At 42.9% G+C, this 16,892-nt stretch overlaps 1 protein-coding gene across 1 annotated transcript in view; it reads right to left on the bottom strand.

The window, feature by feature from the left end:
* The window catches only part of tmc3 (transmembrane channel like 3), an 86,113-nt gene that overhangs the window by 65,599 nt on the left and 3,622 nt on the right, over positions 1-16,892 (bottom strand). The window contains 3 exon segments of the mRNA XM_075485268.1: positions 7,352-7,458; positions 7,705-7,786; positions 9,145-9,220. Of these exon segments, the coding sequence (XP_075341383.1) occupies positions 7,352-7,458; positions 7,705-7,786; positions 9,145-9,220 (265 nt within the window).

The following is a 16,892-nucleotide window of genomic DNA, read 5'->3' as shown; positions in this document are numbered from 1 at the left end:
AAATGTTTTTGCCTGCGGTTGGGTCTGGCCTCGATCCACTTGTCATTTTGAAAATACTGCCCTGAATCTGGCAGATGGCAACTAAACCAATCACAACGCAGAGATGTGTTTTGAATCAACGCGGGCGGGCCAGAGGGTTCTGGTGCGGGGTTTTGAGGGAGTGACGACAGAGCAGTGCGACGTTGGGCAGTGGAAGCGAACATAGACAAGCGAAAGCACAACAAGAAAGATGGCGGCGGCAATGGAACAGTGCTCGTTTGATTCAGCCTTGGCACACAGCCATTATAACGAACAGCCTTGCCACTCTGTATTAAGCCCCATTGTACCGGCTTTTTGGCTGCAGTTCCACCAGAATTCCACTGGGAGCATCGGTGGAGACCAGAATGAATGGGGCCCTATGGAGCTAGATGCTACAAATGGTCAGTTTCACCTAAGTCTCCTCAAGAGCGCTCAGATTTGAATGTAGTTTCTGAGAGCTCAACATGGGTTTCAAGTAAAAAATCTACTGAACGAGTACATATATCGCTTTGATTTCTTACTGGTTGGCTTCTTGTTGTCCACAACGCGCTAGCATTGTGCTAATGACGGCTGGTCGACCCGCTATGTATGACGTCATATACACTTCAAATCCTTTTTTTAAGCAAATGAGTGGCTCTAAAAATCTAAAACTCAGCCATGGGTATTTTCTAAACACCCTTTTTCGAAAACAACATTCGAATTACTAGAGAAAAAATTATATCTTGAGATAAGGGCACGAAAGGGCGTATAGCTCCATAGGACTCCATTCATTCTGGTCTCCAAAATTGGGCGCCCCACGTGGAAAGAGGGTGGAACTGCAACCAAAATCGCCTCGTTGGAAACCGGAAATGCACCGTGAGTGGCGTATCTGTCCTATTATAGAATCTGTGCTTGGCATCAGTTTTGGAAGAGTCCCCTCCCACCAAAGCTTTCTGTCGCGCTTACTACGTCACAGTCATTTGCGCTGATTGGTCAGAGCGTTGGCCTATAGGCACAGACGCGGTTTGAAAGACAACGGGTTGTGCTCATCAACAATGTTCCGTTGTATCCATTGATCGGTGCCAGACTAAATTAGACATCCAATCCATTTAGGCTGGTTTATCAGGCTAACCCTAAGCAGTAAAAGTTGCCCAATAACGAAGTAAGATCAAAACGAAAGCAGTGCAAGCACTCTTGCACGACTCTAAACATAAGCCTCAAGTTGGGCTAGTGCAAACCGTCCAGAGGTAGCGTACAGGCTATGCTACACATGTTAAGCTAACTGTAGCAAGAATAAAAATAAAAATATCCGGATAGGCAGTCGATTGAAGACTTAGGAAGAAAATTAACAAGATTTAGTCGAGGGCGATTCTATTGATGTTATCACCAAAACGAGAGTACATAAATTACCAAAAATCTAGTGTTAACCGTCACCTGAAGTTAGCAGTGTTGCTGTTTGGATGATTCAGCGTTCCTCCACTGTAGACTTCTCCGAGGAGAGGATGCGTTTTTGGTAGAATGCTTCGGCGGCTTCAGGCGAGTTGAAGATTTGTTCTCTGTTGTCATACGTGACACGGAGATGGGCTGGATACAGCATGCCGAATTTCACTCCTTGCTTGTAGAGAAGCCCTTTGATCTCGTTTAATGCTGAACGTTTCGAAGATACGAATTCTGTTACTGTTATAGGAAATTTCCTTATGAGATTTCGCCCATTTGAGCACAATCTCTTTCTCGATGTATCTGTGGAAACTTACGATAATGGGTCGTGGTGGGTCTCCTGGCCTTGGCTTGGGCTGAAGACTTCTGTGAACGCGATCCAGCTCCGGCGGGTCAGAAAGTAATCCACCAAGCAGAGTAGAAAGCATTTTAGCCAAAAAATCTCTAGAATCCTTCCCTTCTATGTTTTCTGGTAGTCCAAGCACTCGGAGGTTTTGACGCTTTGATCGGTCGCTATGGTCAGATAGGCTAGTTTCCATTTCTTTGATGGTGGATGCTTGAGTCGTCAGGGTCGCCTCGATCGACTGGATTGATGAACATATAGGTCCCAGGGAGTTATTCAATAGAGATGTGAATTCACCAGTCATCGTTTTTCTGAGTTTTTCAAGTTCTTGAACCAACCTTTCAGTGGTTAATGGTGATGCAGGGCCATCCGCCATGTTGCTAGCACAACCTTTCACACTCTCATTTGGAGTTTGAGTCGACGTCTTACTACTTCTCCCCCCTTTGCTCATCCTCTTGTCACTTTCAGCCAACTATATCATACGATATACTTAAAAACCAAAGAGTAGATGGCGATAAAGGGTATTTAGCTACAAGTAATCTGAAAGTTATCGGAGCAAAGACAACGCATGTCTCAACACCACATTGCGTAACCGGAAGTCCCCACACCACATATTTTTAATTAATTGAAATTAGTTGGTAAAAATCTGTTTTGCTTTTGACATGAAAGAACTTTTTTTATTTTTAAATCTTACCATGATTTCCAAGTCATTTCCAATTAAGTGCTGCTTATTTTTCCTGCTAACAAACCTTTTCATCAAGGCCTTACACTGCACGAAAAGAGGGATTTGTGTCACTGTGGACGGCAGTGAACATCCGCGAATTTGCCTAATTTTCGGACGCACCTGGGCGCTTGCAGGCTGACAAACTTTAAGTTTGTTGAGCGAGAAAATCGTCGGAAACGAACCCGACTCGCGGCGGGCTCTCACAGCGGGGTGCTAATGGCTCAGCGATTAGCACCCCGCTGTGAGAGTGCCTGGACCTCTCACTGGCCTCGCTGGTATTGGACGAAAAAGGCACGTGATTACATAAAAAAGCTCCTGTAAAGCTGACCGCCCATTGGCCAATAAGGTTAATATATGCATACTTTATATGGGCATATCACTCAGCAATTATCCATCCATCCATCATCTTCCGCTGGTCCGGGGATCGGGTCGCGGGGGCAGCAGCTTGAGCAAAGAGACCCAGACGTCCCTGTCCCCGGCCACTTCCTCCAGCTCTTCTGGGGGGACCCCGAGGCGTTCCCAGGCCAGCCGAGAGACATAGTCTCTCCAACGTGTCCTGGGTCTTCCCCGGGGCCTCCTCCCAGTGGGACGGGCCCGGAACACCTCACCGGGGAGGCGTCCAGGAGGCATTCTCACTAGATGCCTGAGCCACCTCATCTGACTCCTCTGGATGCGGAGGAGCAGCGGTTCTACTCCGAGCCCCTCCCGGATGACCGAGCTTCTCACCCTATCTCTAAGGGAGAGCCCAAATCGTCCGCAAAAAGCAGAGACCCGATTCTGAGGTCGCCAAACCGGACCCCCTCAACGCCCTGGCTGCGCCTAGAAATTCTGTCCATAAAAATTATGAACAGAATCGGTGACAAAGGGCAGCCCTGACGGAGTCCAACCCTCACAGGAAACATGTCCAACTTACTGCCGGCAATGCGGACCAAACTCTGACACCGGTCATGCAGGGACCGAACAGCCTGTATCAAGGAGTCCGGCACTCCATACTCCTGGAGCACCCCCCACAAGAGTCCCCGAGGGACACGGTCGAACGCCTTCTCCAAGTCCACAAAACACATGTAGACCGGTTGGGCGAACTCCCATGCACCCTCCAGGATCCTGCGGAGGGTATAGAGCTGGTCCACTGTTCCACGGCCAGGACGAAAACCACACTGCACCTCGACATCCTTGGGCAAGCCGGAGGGAAGCCGGAGTCGAACCACCGACTTTCAGATTGGTGGGCAACTGCTCTTTCTCCAGAGCCAGGAAACCATATGGGAGCTCTTTCAGGACAGGAGTTATGGTACAAGAGGGAAAGTACTAAAGTAAAATTAAATAAAACAAAATTAAATAAAAGAAAATAAAGCTAAACTAAAACTAAACTAAAAAATAACATTAGTAACCGAATACAATATGTGCAGTGTGCAAATTAGCAGCCTCAATAAAAAAAAAAAAACAATATATACAAACAAAGTGATCTGGAGAAAGTGTCATTGTATAAAGTGGTATTGGGTAAAGTGACATTTGGCCTCAGGACGCAGCGTTTCCACTGAACCTCTCTCGACATGAGGTAGATGAATTAAACAGTCTGATGGCCACAGGCAGAAAGGACTTCCCCTGGAGTTCAGTCTTTCACAGGGGTGGAATGAGTCTGTTGCTGAAGGTGCTTCTACGTGAGGTTAGCACCTGGTGGAGAGGGTGAGTGTTGTCCAGAATACTATGCAGTTTACACAGCATCCTCCTTTCAGACATCACCAACAAAGAGTCACGCTGGACCCCCAGGACGGAGCCAGCCTTACTGATGATCTTGTTTATCTTGTTGGCGTCTGCTGCCCTCAGCCTACTGCCCCAGCACACCAAACCAAAGAAGATGGCACTGGCTTCAGCCCTGAGATCAAGAGACAAGGAGGCCTACAGGAAGGCTAGAGTGGACCTGAACAGGGGCACCAAGGCTGCTAAAACAAAGTGTAGAAAGCAGATCGATGCCAATTTCAAGGAAAACAACCCCTACTCCATGTGGAAAGGCATCCAGAACATTACGGACTACAAACAGTGCCACAACACCCCCTCCCCTACCAACACCAGACCAGCTCAACGCTTTTTCCTCCTGCTTTGAGGAAAACAGCAGACTGACAGAGGACATACAGCTGACACCATCAGAGCATGACCAGCCCCACACCATCCAACAATATCAGGTATTGCGAGTCCTGCGTGGCATCCATATCAGCAAAGCACCAGGATCAGATGGAGTACCAGAGAGAGTGCTGAAATCATGTGCCCATCAGCTTGCTGCAGGATTCAGTAACATCTTCAACCGTTCGCTGCAGCAAGCTACAGTCCCCACCTACCTGAAAACTGCCACCATAATCCCCGTGCCCAAAACCTCTGCCATCACAGGGTTGAATGATTACCGGTCTGTGGCTCTGACATCGATGATCATGAAATGCATGGAGAGACTGGTGTTACAGCATGTCAAGGCCATTATTCCAACCGTCTTTGACCAACACCAGTTTGCCTACATGTCCAACAGATCCATAGATGACGCCATCTCTATCGCCCTCCACAACACTCTCAGCCAATATTGAAAGCCCCAAAACATACATCAGGATGCTGTTTGTTGACTTCAGCTCGGCATTTAACTCCATCAGCCCCAGCCGTCTGATCAACAAACTACATGCACTGCAACTTGGAACCTCCCTCTGTTTGTGGATCAAAGACTTCCTGACTAACAGACCCCAGCATGTCAGGATCGGCACCTCCACCATCGTCCTCAATACTGGTGTTCCTCAGGGCTGTCTTCTGAGTCCAGTCTTGTACACGCTGCACACACATGACTGCGTCGCCACCCATGGCTCCAACACCCTCATCAAATTTCCAGACAATACAACCATAGTGGGGCTGATTAACAACAATGATGAGGCACCATAGAGGGAGGAAGTCCACGCACTGGCAGCCTGGTGCCGTGACAACCACCTCTACTTTAAGAAAGTAAATAAACAAAATAAATCATCAAGAAGAAATCTAATGGCTAATTGAAGAAATCAATCATGACTTCCGGAGTGTCATGGTGGTGAAAAGCCAAAACGAAAGATGGACTCAAGAGCAAGATTTCACTAGGGCAACACAAGTTTATTCAAGGGAAATGGAGTACTGGAGAAGGGCTGGAAAAATGCTGGGGGGAAAACCTTGGCAGGATAACTGTACAGAGAGATGAATATGAGAGGGTGAGTTCAGGTGAGTTAAGTCTGGATAAGTCGAATAGGGAATGAAGAGGTCTTACAGTTCTTACAGGGAAAAAATCAACAGGAGGGGTGAAGCTGGGATCGACTGATTGGGAGATGAATTCGGAGTTGTAGGAGGGTGAGCAGGCAGATGTAACCAGGTGAGTGAGTTCCGCTGGGGAATGGTGTCTGGGGAGGGAGTGGGTCCAGGCAAGGGACAGAGAACTGGACGCAGGAAACACAACTCTGTGAAGTAGAGAGGTTTAGAAAGGTTTCACGATCTGGTGAAGACTGGTGCTCCTGCTGCTCCTTAAGAAGGAGTCTTGATGACTGGAGATGACGAACAGGTGTAGCAGCAGGCAGCAACCAGACTCCGACCTGGTGTTCTGTGAACTCTGCTCAGCCCAACCTACAACTCAGAAAAACACAACATCTCCACAGCCAAGCCAGATCATGACACGGAGGTCAACGACGACACTGCACTCAGCCTTGAGTATCAATGGGGAAGAAGTGGAGTGGATCACAAATTTAAAGTTTCTACTACTGCACATCTCAGAAGACCTGGGTTGCACTGTGAACACCACCCACATTATTGGAAAGGCCCAACAATCTCTTTTTTCTGAGAACACTGAGGAAGAACAAACTGCCTCCACCTCTGCTGAAAAACTTTTGTCACTGCACAATAGAGAGTGTCCTGACCTATGGATATACATTGTGGTATGCCAGCTGCACAGCATCTGAGAAGAAATAACTGCATCGGGTCGTCAAGACTGCTCAGGGGATCATTGGTTCCCCACTCCCATGCCTTGAGGAGATTTACTTGAGCTTTCTCCTCCGACATGCCGCAAAGATCCGGGAAGACCCTGCCCACCCAGGACACTCTCTTTTCACCAGCCTTCCCTCTGGCAGACTGAGTCATGCAAGCCCGCACCAACAGACTTAAACACAGCTTCTTCCACATGGCTGTGAAGAGACTGCTACAGGAACCATGACCCCCCCCCCCATCTAATCTACCACTGGTACCACTGTTTTCATCTTTCAGTCTTTGGTATTTTTCAAGCTTTTTGTTGTCCTTCTTGACTTTGCTGTCATTAGGGATAGCTACACTAACATTTGGGGGTTACCTCAAAATTTCCTTGATTTCCAAAGAAAATTTCTTTTATGTTTATGTTTATGCATTTAGCAGACGCTTTTATCCAAAGCGACTTACAAATGAGGATATAACATTACAGCTAACATCAAAGCTAACAATAAGCTACATAGAAGGAAACCACTAGTTAGACTTTTATATCTATCAAGTGGCATTATATACACATTATATGGGTTTTGCATGTCTTAATGACTGTTCGATTATAGTGGCAGGGTACCTGGAAGAAAAAGGCCAGACCTGCCAAAATTTTCTGTCCCAGCAAAACAGTTTTGATGGTGATGAATATTAAGAAGAAGAAGAAGAACATTTTCTCTCTCTAAAGAGGGTTATGTAAGTTCAGTGTTCATAATATCCTAAATAGAATAGGATATCAATGTACTAAATCAATTCAAAACTCAAAAAATAAAGATTAAAAATATTCCTTATTGAAATAAAGTGAATTGAAAGTAATTACATATCTACATCAGAAATTGCCAATTGACTAATTTACTTACCTCTGGTAAGACAATGAAGGCTCCAGTCATGATAGTGAGGACAATGTTGATTCCAAACAACCAACGGAGGAAGATAAAATATGAGGCCACACCCGATCCAAAGTGACCTTAAGAAGATATGGAATCACTATATATTTAGATATATACTGTATATATACAGATTTTTTAATTGAAAACATATATACTGCTGGGATTAACACATATTAATTGTATTTAATTTCTCTCTCTTCCCCTTATGTAATGTACTTACATCACATACCATATTATACTAGTGAAGGTCTACTTCACTAAAATCATGGCTAGGTCTTTGTGGCATTAACTTGATTAATTATGTTGAGTAATAGTTGACTTACTTTCAATCTTCTTGATCCTTACTTCCCATGGAATGAACAGAACAACGATGTTGTAAAGCAGACGTGAAAGCTTTTTCAGCAGCTGCAGGGGAGGGGCGATACGGTTAAAAAAAATGGTACAGAGAGAATACTGATACTAACAGAGTTTTCAAGTATTAAAAAAACACGTCTGCCTTTGCCTCTAAGACATGCTTTGCATATCAACAAGATATTTGTTTTCTTATTTCTAGAATTATTGATTTTTTTTCTAAAATCAAAGTGAGTAAAAATATACCACTGTTGACTCATTTTCTCTTTTTTAAAATATTACTGTGGGTTGCATTATTCTGTCTCGATTCCTTTAATAATTATCCACATAGTCATCTTGAGAACTGAGTGTGAATATTGAACAGTAATTCAGTAATTCACTGTAATCTTTGAAATCAGAACTGAGTTGATCATCATTAATACAGAAGTCAGCTGGACCAATTATTCTGATTTTTAATTAACTGTGAGCTAAATTGTTAATAATAACTCATCATGTGACTGCTCACTAAAAGTAATTTCATTCAAATGGGGCAAAGCGGTCTGAACATTTTAATTAAGCTGAGCTGTAACAACAGGCTATAAATTCTGCTGTTCTATTGCAGCACAGCTATCCCTCTCTCTGTCTGTCTATTTATCTGCTTCTCTGTATGTGTGTATGTGAAACTCATACAGATACATACAGGAGGTAATACTTGTGTGTTCAGTTCACAGGAAAGAAAAGAGAAAAGAGCTTTGTAAAACTAGACTTCAGCAGCCTATACTAAGTAAATCCAGCATGCTTTATGATTCAGGCCCTGATCATAAAGTTACTGCAGTGCAGTGAAATAGCACAGTAGCGGATGTGAGCTTGTTGTCTGTTAGAATAAACTTTTAGTTCACATATTGCAATAAAGTTACAATGACACACTAGAGGAAACCGTTTCATAAAACAGCCAGATTTGAGACATTTTTGTTGTTTAAGATTTAACATTGCAGTGACACAATTGCTAACCATAAGTGTATTATTTTTAGTGTCATGGACAAAATCTGTGTTCCACTAGAAAAAAACTAACATTATTTCTCTGTGCTGCTGAAAATTTGAGAATGATGGGTTCATACCACATTATGCCTTGGGCACTCCTTGATAAAGGATAACCACTTTATGTCACCAACCAATTAACCTTCAAGATGAACCACTAAGATTACCAAAAATATTCGAATCCAGCAACCATTTAATAATAGGCCTGTTATTTGCTTGCATTCCCAACAGTGGTGCTCACTTTAGTTGTTCAGATCCACAAATTATCCTTCATAATTAACATACAATAAGCTTTAATTCATTCAAATCTATTTAAAACTTAGGACCAGAGTTAACTCATCTTGAAGATTAGCTTTGTGTGTGAGAATGAGGTTGAATTGTTGCTATGTACATACATCAGCTCCAGCAGTCTGATAACCTCTCGTTCTAGTCAGTCGACCCTCGTACTGTAGGACAATCTCTCTAGCCTGCCTGGAAAACAAGCGCACAGGACAAAACCCATTACATAAAAACATATTTATACAAAGCACTTTGAACAAGGTTTTCATTATTATTATCATTATTGTCTTAGGATTCTTTTGGCACTAATTCATTGCATTTGAAAAGTAAATTAAAAAAATTGTACAAGTAGAGGAATACTTTCCATGGGATTACTGCCATTTTCATATGTGTAAATATGTATCTGAATACTTTAAAGGCCACAAGATGCAAATCTTAGAAATTAAATTTTTTCATGTAAAAATCTGCTTTGAAAGGTAAATCTCAAGTTTCTAAGTATGCTTCAAAACCCACTTCCAGAAAAGCTGGGGAGTTTAAAAAATGCAACAAAAAAATAAATCAGTCACTTTTTATTCAATTGAATGAATAATAATAATAAAAAAAGAAGCAATATCTTTTTCTCTTTATCGCATTTCTGCTTTAGTTTGGAAGCTGTGCTTCTTGAGTGGGTTCCCTTGTATATTTGACACTTTTCTATATCTGTTATGAGATGTTGTATGCAAAGTGGTGTTTACAAATGAAAGCAGCTTTGTGATATGGTGAGGGAACAATCATTTCTTCTTGAACACAAACAAAAGAAATGAGACTGGATTTTATGAGAATCAGGAAGAAGCCAAACAATGTCTCCATCATAGCTGAAGAGGTAGAGCTACCTGATTAATACAGGGAGTTTACAGCAGACTGGACTGGAAATACAACACTGACGCTGTCTACAAGAAACAACAGAGCAGACTGTATTTCTTAAAGTAACTTAGGTCTTTAAATTTCTGCATCAGATTTTGCATATCTTTTATAAGTCTGTGGTGGAATGTGAAATCTGCTTTACAATCGTCTGATGGGGCAGCAGCATCAGACCCATAGACTCAAAGAAACTAGACAAACTGATAAAGAATGCTGTCTCTGTGCTGGGGACTGCTCTGGAGCTGATTGTCCAAAGAAGATTGCTGCACAAGTTCATGAACATAATAGACAATACTGCTCACCCTCTTTATAATATAGTGTTAAAACAACATACCGGAACACGGAAAGGTACAAGAGGCCATCATATGAGCAGCAATAATCATACACAAAGACAGCTTATATTGATTGACAATTGTAAAAAACAATACTGCAACATTATCATTTAGCTTTGTGATGAAAATAATTTGATTATGCTGCTGGCTGTGAGTTTCTGTCTATGTTTTTTATTGTAATAAATTTAAAAAATACTATATTACTGAAAGTCATGTGGCAATATACTATATGTCCATATTACAGCATATAGGAAAAGAACAATAAAAACTGGATACCAGGTACAGAATTTTCTGTCAGTGTTGTCTACAGAAAGTTCACCTGTGTCACATGCCGATGCTGTGTGACATCATCAACTATGTTATTGTCAAGTTTAAAAAAAGCCAACATTCCAATCCATTAATGCCAGTCTCTGAATATGTAAACCACACCTCTCTCTGATACACTTAAACTTTCTGTTCAAACAGTCAACAAACCTTTTAATTGTTTGGGTAAAAAAGAAAAAGATGTCTTTGCTTTTTTTGCAAAATATATTTAAGACAATGCAAAGAATAATTTTGTTATCTGATCACATGATCAGATTAGGAAATTTGAGGTTGGGTGCAATGTGAGCTGGGCAGCAGGCAAAGGTGGGGACCTGGGTGTGCTTATCCCCAGCAATGCAAACTGGCTCTAGGGATATGGAATGTCAACTACATAGTGGGGAAAGATCCTGAGCTGGTTTGTGAGGTGGAGCAGTACCAACTAGATATAGAACCAAACTCCTGGGGAAGGGCTGGACTCTCTCATACTCTGGAGTTGCCCATGGAGAGAGGCGTCAGGCAGGTGTGGAGATACTAACAAGCCCTTGTCTAAACAACTCCACATTGCAGTTTTCCCCAGTGAGCGAGAAGATCCCCTCACTACAGCTACAATTCACAGGAGGGAGGGTTCTGACTGTTGTTCGTGCATATGCACAAAACAGCAGTTCAGATTACCCAGCCTTCTTGGAGTCTCTAGGAGGCATCCTGGAGGGGGTTCCACTCCAGGATTCCATTGTTTTACTGGGGGACTTCAATGCCCATGTTGGCGTGACCTGGAGAGGCGTGATTGGGAGAAATGGCCTTGCTGATATGAATCCGAGTGGTGTCTTGTTTTTGGACTACTGTCCTAGACGTGGATTGTCCATCACAAACACTATGTTTGAGCATAAGGTGACTCATAAGTTTCCAGAGTGGAGGGAAGGATGCTGGCTGTGGTGAAGAGAGTACTGAGTAAACGGTGGAGCGAGCAGGCAGGTGGTGAGCAGTCAGGTGTCTCGGGAATCCACAGTGGAGAGCTAAATCCTTTAGCTTGGAAATACAGAGTGCAGTGGAGGAACAGACACTGGGAGCACAAGACAACAAGGTAAGAACATAGTGAGTTTCATAAGGAAATGAGCGCGGAAATAAGACAGATTACCACTTTAGCAGTGAAAATAATCTGGTGAAGACTGGTTGCTCCTGCAGATCCTTATGAAGGCATCTTAAAGAACGCAGATGGAAAGCAGGTGTGAGTGCAGGAGCTGAATTTGTCTTGGCTGACACGCCTCTTCAATGCACAGGAGCGTGAGTGTGAAGGTGAGAACATAGTGTGAAGTGGCTGGGATGAAGGGCAACTTCCAAATCTGAGGGCATGGTTCTCAACCGGAAAAAGGTGTAATGCTCTCTCTGGGTTGAGGATGAGTCCTTGCCTCAGGCGGAGGAGTTTAAGTATCTGGGTATTTTGTTCACAAGTGATGCCAGGTTGGAGCGAGAGAAGGACAGACGGATTCGGGCTTCATCAGCTGTAATGAGGGCGCTGCTCTGGTCCGTCATGGTGAAGAAGGATTTACTGGTCCATCTTTGTTCCAATCTATGGTCACGAGATCTGGATAGTGATCGGAAGAACAAGATTGCGAATACAAACGGCTGAAATAGGTTTCCTTTGGAGGGTGGCTGGGCTCAGCCAGCCACCTGAGCCCAGGTGGCCAGCCACCCTCAGATAGGGTGAGGAGCTTGGCCATCCGTACAGCCGCTGCTCCTCCGCATCAAAAGGAGTCAGCTGAGTTCAGGCATCTAGTTAGGATGCCTCCTTGGTGACTCCATTTAGAGGTTTTCCAGGCATGTCCTACTGGAAGGAGGTGCGGTGGTAGACCCAGGACTCGCTGAAGGGATTATATGTCCTTTCTGGCCTGGTAATGCCTCGGGATCCCCCAGGAGGAGCTCGAGAGTGTCGCTGTGGAGAGGGATGTCTGGGTTTCTCTCCTGGACCTGTTGCCTCTGCGACCTGACCTTGGATAAGCGGATGAAAATGGACGGATGGAAAGCTGGAATTACCCGTAAACTTTTGATGAGCCCCATCACAACCATCACAATGTTGTTACTGTTCACTATACCACCATGTTACTAATGCCCTCTGACAGTGTTGCCTCTGACAATGGGCTTATCTCAGTGCTGGCCCTGAGATCTCCCTAAGTGCTGGATTTAAGACCACTGGTCACAACATCTCATTACTAAGACCTTTACATATCATTGGAATCAAAGATAACGCTTTGGACTGGTTGAAGTCTTGTTTATGTAACAGATTTAAATTTGTATATGTTCCTTCACTTGCCAAAGTTAATTATGGTGTTCCACGGAATTCTGAATTGAGAACTGTTCACTCTATACATACTTCCTTTGGGCAACAAATATTAACTTTACGCTGATGACATCCAGCTCTATTTATCTGTGCGACCTGACTAAATTTATCAATTAGTCATACTACAGGGTAATCATGGAGACATAAGAACTTCGACGACCTCTAATTTTCTAATCTTGAACCCAAGCAAAAATGAAGACAGTTGGGCTTTTTTTTTGGTTCTAAAAACCTCAAAGACGGTTCTCTCCGGATACTCCTGCTTTGTAAAGCAATCTAAATTGAAACTTGCTTGAAAAAAGTCCTATTTAAATGAATATTGATTATTTCATTGTCATATAAATGTTTATAGATAGATTGGTGAAATTTGAAGACAAATTAATCTGATCACTTTCAAATCACAAGGTAGACGTTGTGTCCAAAATATCAGTATTGAGAAACATATGTTGTTTGTTTCTGAAATTAGAGAATCAGGTCACACTTGTTTTGGTGCAGTGTACAATGTATACTAGTTAATACAGCGTCATACTGTATTTGGGCCATCTCAGTATAATTCATAGTATATGCAAAGATAAATAGCTTAACATTCAGAAGCAGGTCTGCTTCCTGCTTCTGAAGAGTGCAGACGTGTCTCTGCTTCCTCCTGCTGCTTATTGCTTTATTCGCTTTTAAATCATTCTACATCTTTCCACAAGTCTTGGATATAATATTATTCTTTTATTCTTTTTCTTTTAATTGTATATTTGTAAATGGTATTAGCCCTCCTGTTTACAAAGAGAATCGGACAGAAAAAATGTCTCCTAACCCTGCAGTATCAGTGAGCTGCACAGAGTGTGAGCTACTCTTTGTTAGGATAACACAGCTCGAGAAGAGGATTGAAACGCTCCAAGACATTCGTAACGACGAGGAATTTATTGACTCTATTATAGCTCCTGCGCAGGCTGTGGAGCCTTCGTGTGCCAAAGGACTAACTCAGATCTTTCTACACGGGATCACAGCTGATGTGGAATCTCACACTGCAGACCTGGCTGACACACTTCCCTGGATGTGTCCAAATGACACTGGAATATCTGGTGAAGCTTCCAAACCGGACGGTCCGACTGACATCTCCCACTGGAACAGTGTTGGTGCCAAACCCAAATCATCAACCCCAGCCAGGATCTGGTCTCATGTTGTCCGTCGCAGAGGTAAACCCAGCACCAAAACTAAACCTCCAGCACTCACTCCGCCACCTGAAGTTCTATTGCATAATAAATACGATCCGTTGACTCAAAATAGAGTGTGTGATGATGAATGTAACCCAAACATGAAGACAAACAAAAGAAATGGCCCCAAACCTCAGCCTATTGCTAACCAGATCATCAGGAGAAGCCCAAATCCCACAACCAAGGTGAGGACTGCAGAAGCGATCGACACCTCCACACAAAAAGGAATAGACACCATTCTAATCGGGGACTCTATAACACAGCATGTCAGAATGGCAAAGACGGAAAATATAACTTTTTCTGATACATCAGTCAGGGAACTGATAGATATTTTGCCGACCATTCTGTCTACTCATCCAGATGGCACGAGGATCATTGTCCACACAGGGTCTTTTGATATTCTGAGAAGGAAGAGTGGCTCTGAGATCCTGAAGAAGGATTTTTCTCTGCTGTTGGAGAGACTGTGTCACTATGGAGCACACCGGGTCTCCATTTCTGGCCCCATTCCTACTGTGGGTAAAGGAATTGAACTTTTCAGCAGACTTCTTGGCCTGAACACATGGTTGTCAAATGCATGCATCGCCCATGGGATTAAGTTCATTGATAACTTTAATATCTTTTGGAACTGTAAGGAGCGTTTCAGACCTGATGGCGTGCATCCCAATCGAACTGGATGCAGATTACTTGGTGCACATTTACATCATGCTGTTGGGACGGCAAACCCAAACATGACTGTACAGATTAGACTGAAGGACACAGCAGCGAGGCAAACAACCCCCAGCCCTCCCCCCTCACCAGACCCTTTACTCCACATCACCCAAGGTCTCAAAAGGATGTCTCTATCCCAGCCAGGACTCCAGCGACCACCATCAACCGAGAAACGCAGGGCACCCCCTCCTCCTCCTCTTACATCATCTGTCCTGGCAGAGCAGGACACAAGGGGATGTGCAGGATGTTCAAGGAGCAGCACAACATCCAGAGTTCAGAACAAAGATAGCACTGTTCAAACCAAAGATACCATGCCATGATGTGTTCAGGGTCCCTGCTATAGAAGTCCGACTTCTGACAGCTGTTCTGAGAACAAGCTGGGGCCCAATAGGATTCCTGTATTAGTTAGTAAAAGAAGGAATCGAAAACAGTCAACCTGCTGGGTGAATCTATCTAATCTGTTAACGGTACCACGTACAACTCAGAATACATCAGAGACCAGTGTAAACTCCACAAAGCTAGCCTTACTTAATATTAGATCTCTGTCCAATAAGTCACTGTTAGTTAATGACTTCATAATTTCACACAATTTAGATTTTCTTTTTCTGACAGAAACATGGTTAACAGAGAGCACAAGTGCTACTGTTCTTAATGAAGCAGCCCCCCCAAACTTTAGTTTTATGGATAAATGCCGAAATGGGAGGAAAGGTGGGGGGGAGGCTGCCTTATTTAAAGATAAATTCCAGTGTAAAGATATCTCATTTGGGGAATTCACTTCTTTTGAATATCTGAGTTTTATTTTAAAGGGTGTTCCTAAAATCCTGTTCTTAATCATTTACAGATCTCCAGGATACTGTGCAAGTTTTATTGATGATTTTTCTGAATTATTGTCTGTTATTTCGACTGATTTTAACCATTTTATCTTGACCGGGGATTTTAACATTCACATGGATAATATGACGGATGGTACTGCCAAAGAATTTTCTTCTGTGTTGGACATGTTTGGTTTGTGGCAACATGTAACAGAACCTACCCACCTTCGAGGTCACATTCTGGACCTGGTCATTTCTAAAGGTGTTGATATTTCTTCTGTTGTTGTTACTGATTTGGCCTTGTCTGACCATTTTTGTATTTTATTTGATTTACATATTACTCAGAATGTTCAAACAACCAGCTTCTCAGTTAAGAAGAGGTACATCAATGAGAAAACAAGTGCTCAGTTTAGGGAGGCCATAGTTATGTTACCAACAATGAGCGCAGAGTCGGTTGAAGGAATGCTGGATCATTTTAACTTGAAAATTTTTAATGTAATGGAAGCTGTTGCACCGATAAGAATCAAGAGCACCTTGATCAAACAGAAAACCCCATGGAGAAACACCACTACGGTCAAAAATCTGAAAAGAGAATGGAAAAAAAGCTTCAGATTCACTATGAGCTATACAAAGAAAGCCTGCGTAGTTATAACAATGAGCTGTGCAAGGCCAGACAGCTGCATTTATCTGAAATGATTAATAAGAATGTCAACAACTCTCCTAAACAGTCAAACCCAGACCTCCTCTCCACTGAGAAATGCAACGAATTTGCCAACTTTTTTAGCCAAAAAATCCAAACAATTAGACAAAACATTCACGCAACACAGACAAACAAGAAAACTAATCTGTGTCTAAAACCTAGAAATAACTCTGACGTTATGTCACAATTTAATATTGTTAATTTAAAAATCCTACAGGAAACAGTTCGGCAGCTGAAATCAACAACTTGCACTCTGGACATAATACCATCCGACTTTTTAAAAACTGTTTTTACCTCAGTAGAAAGTGATCTCCTACGAATAATTAACATCTCACTGGCATCAGGCATTTTTCCCAAGTCACTAAAGACAGCTGCCATTAAGCCACTCCTAAAGAAGAGAACTCTAGATGCCTCTATGATGAACAACTACAGACCTGTCTCTAATCTCTCTTTTATATCTAAGATTATTGAGAAAGTTGTATTTAACCAGCTCAACGACTTTCTGAATGAAAGTGGAAGTCTTGATAAGTTTCAATCAGGCTTCAGACGTCATCACAGCACTGAAACAGCTC

The sequence above is a fragment of the Odontesthes bonariensis genome, chromosome 1, assembly GCF_027942865.1.
Source record: "Odontesthes bonariensis isolate fOdoBon6 chromosome 1, fOdoBon6.hap1, whole genome shotgun sequence".
Classification (NCBI taxonomy): Eukaryota; Metazoa; Chordata; class Actinopteri; order Atheriniformes; family Atherinopsidae; genus Odontesthes; species Odontesthes bonariensis.
The sequence above is the reverse complement of the archived record's forward strand: the minus strand, read 5'-3'. Positions and strand labels throughout refer to the sequence as shown.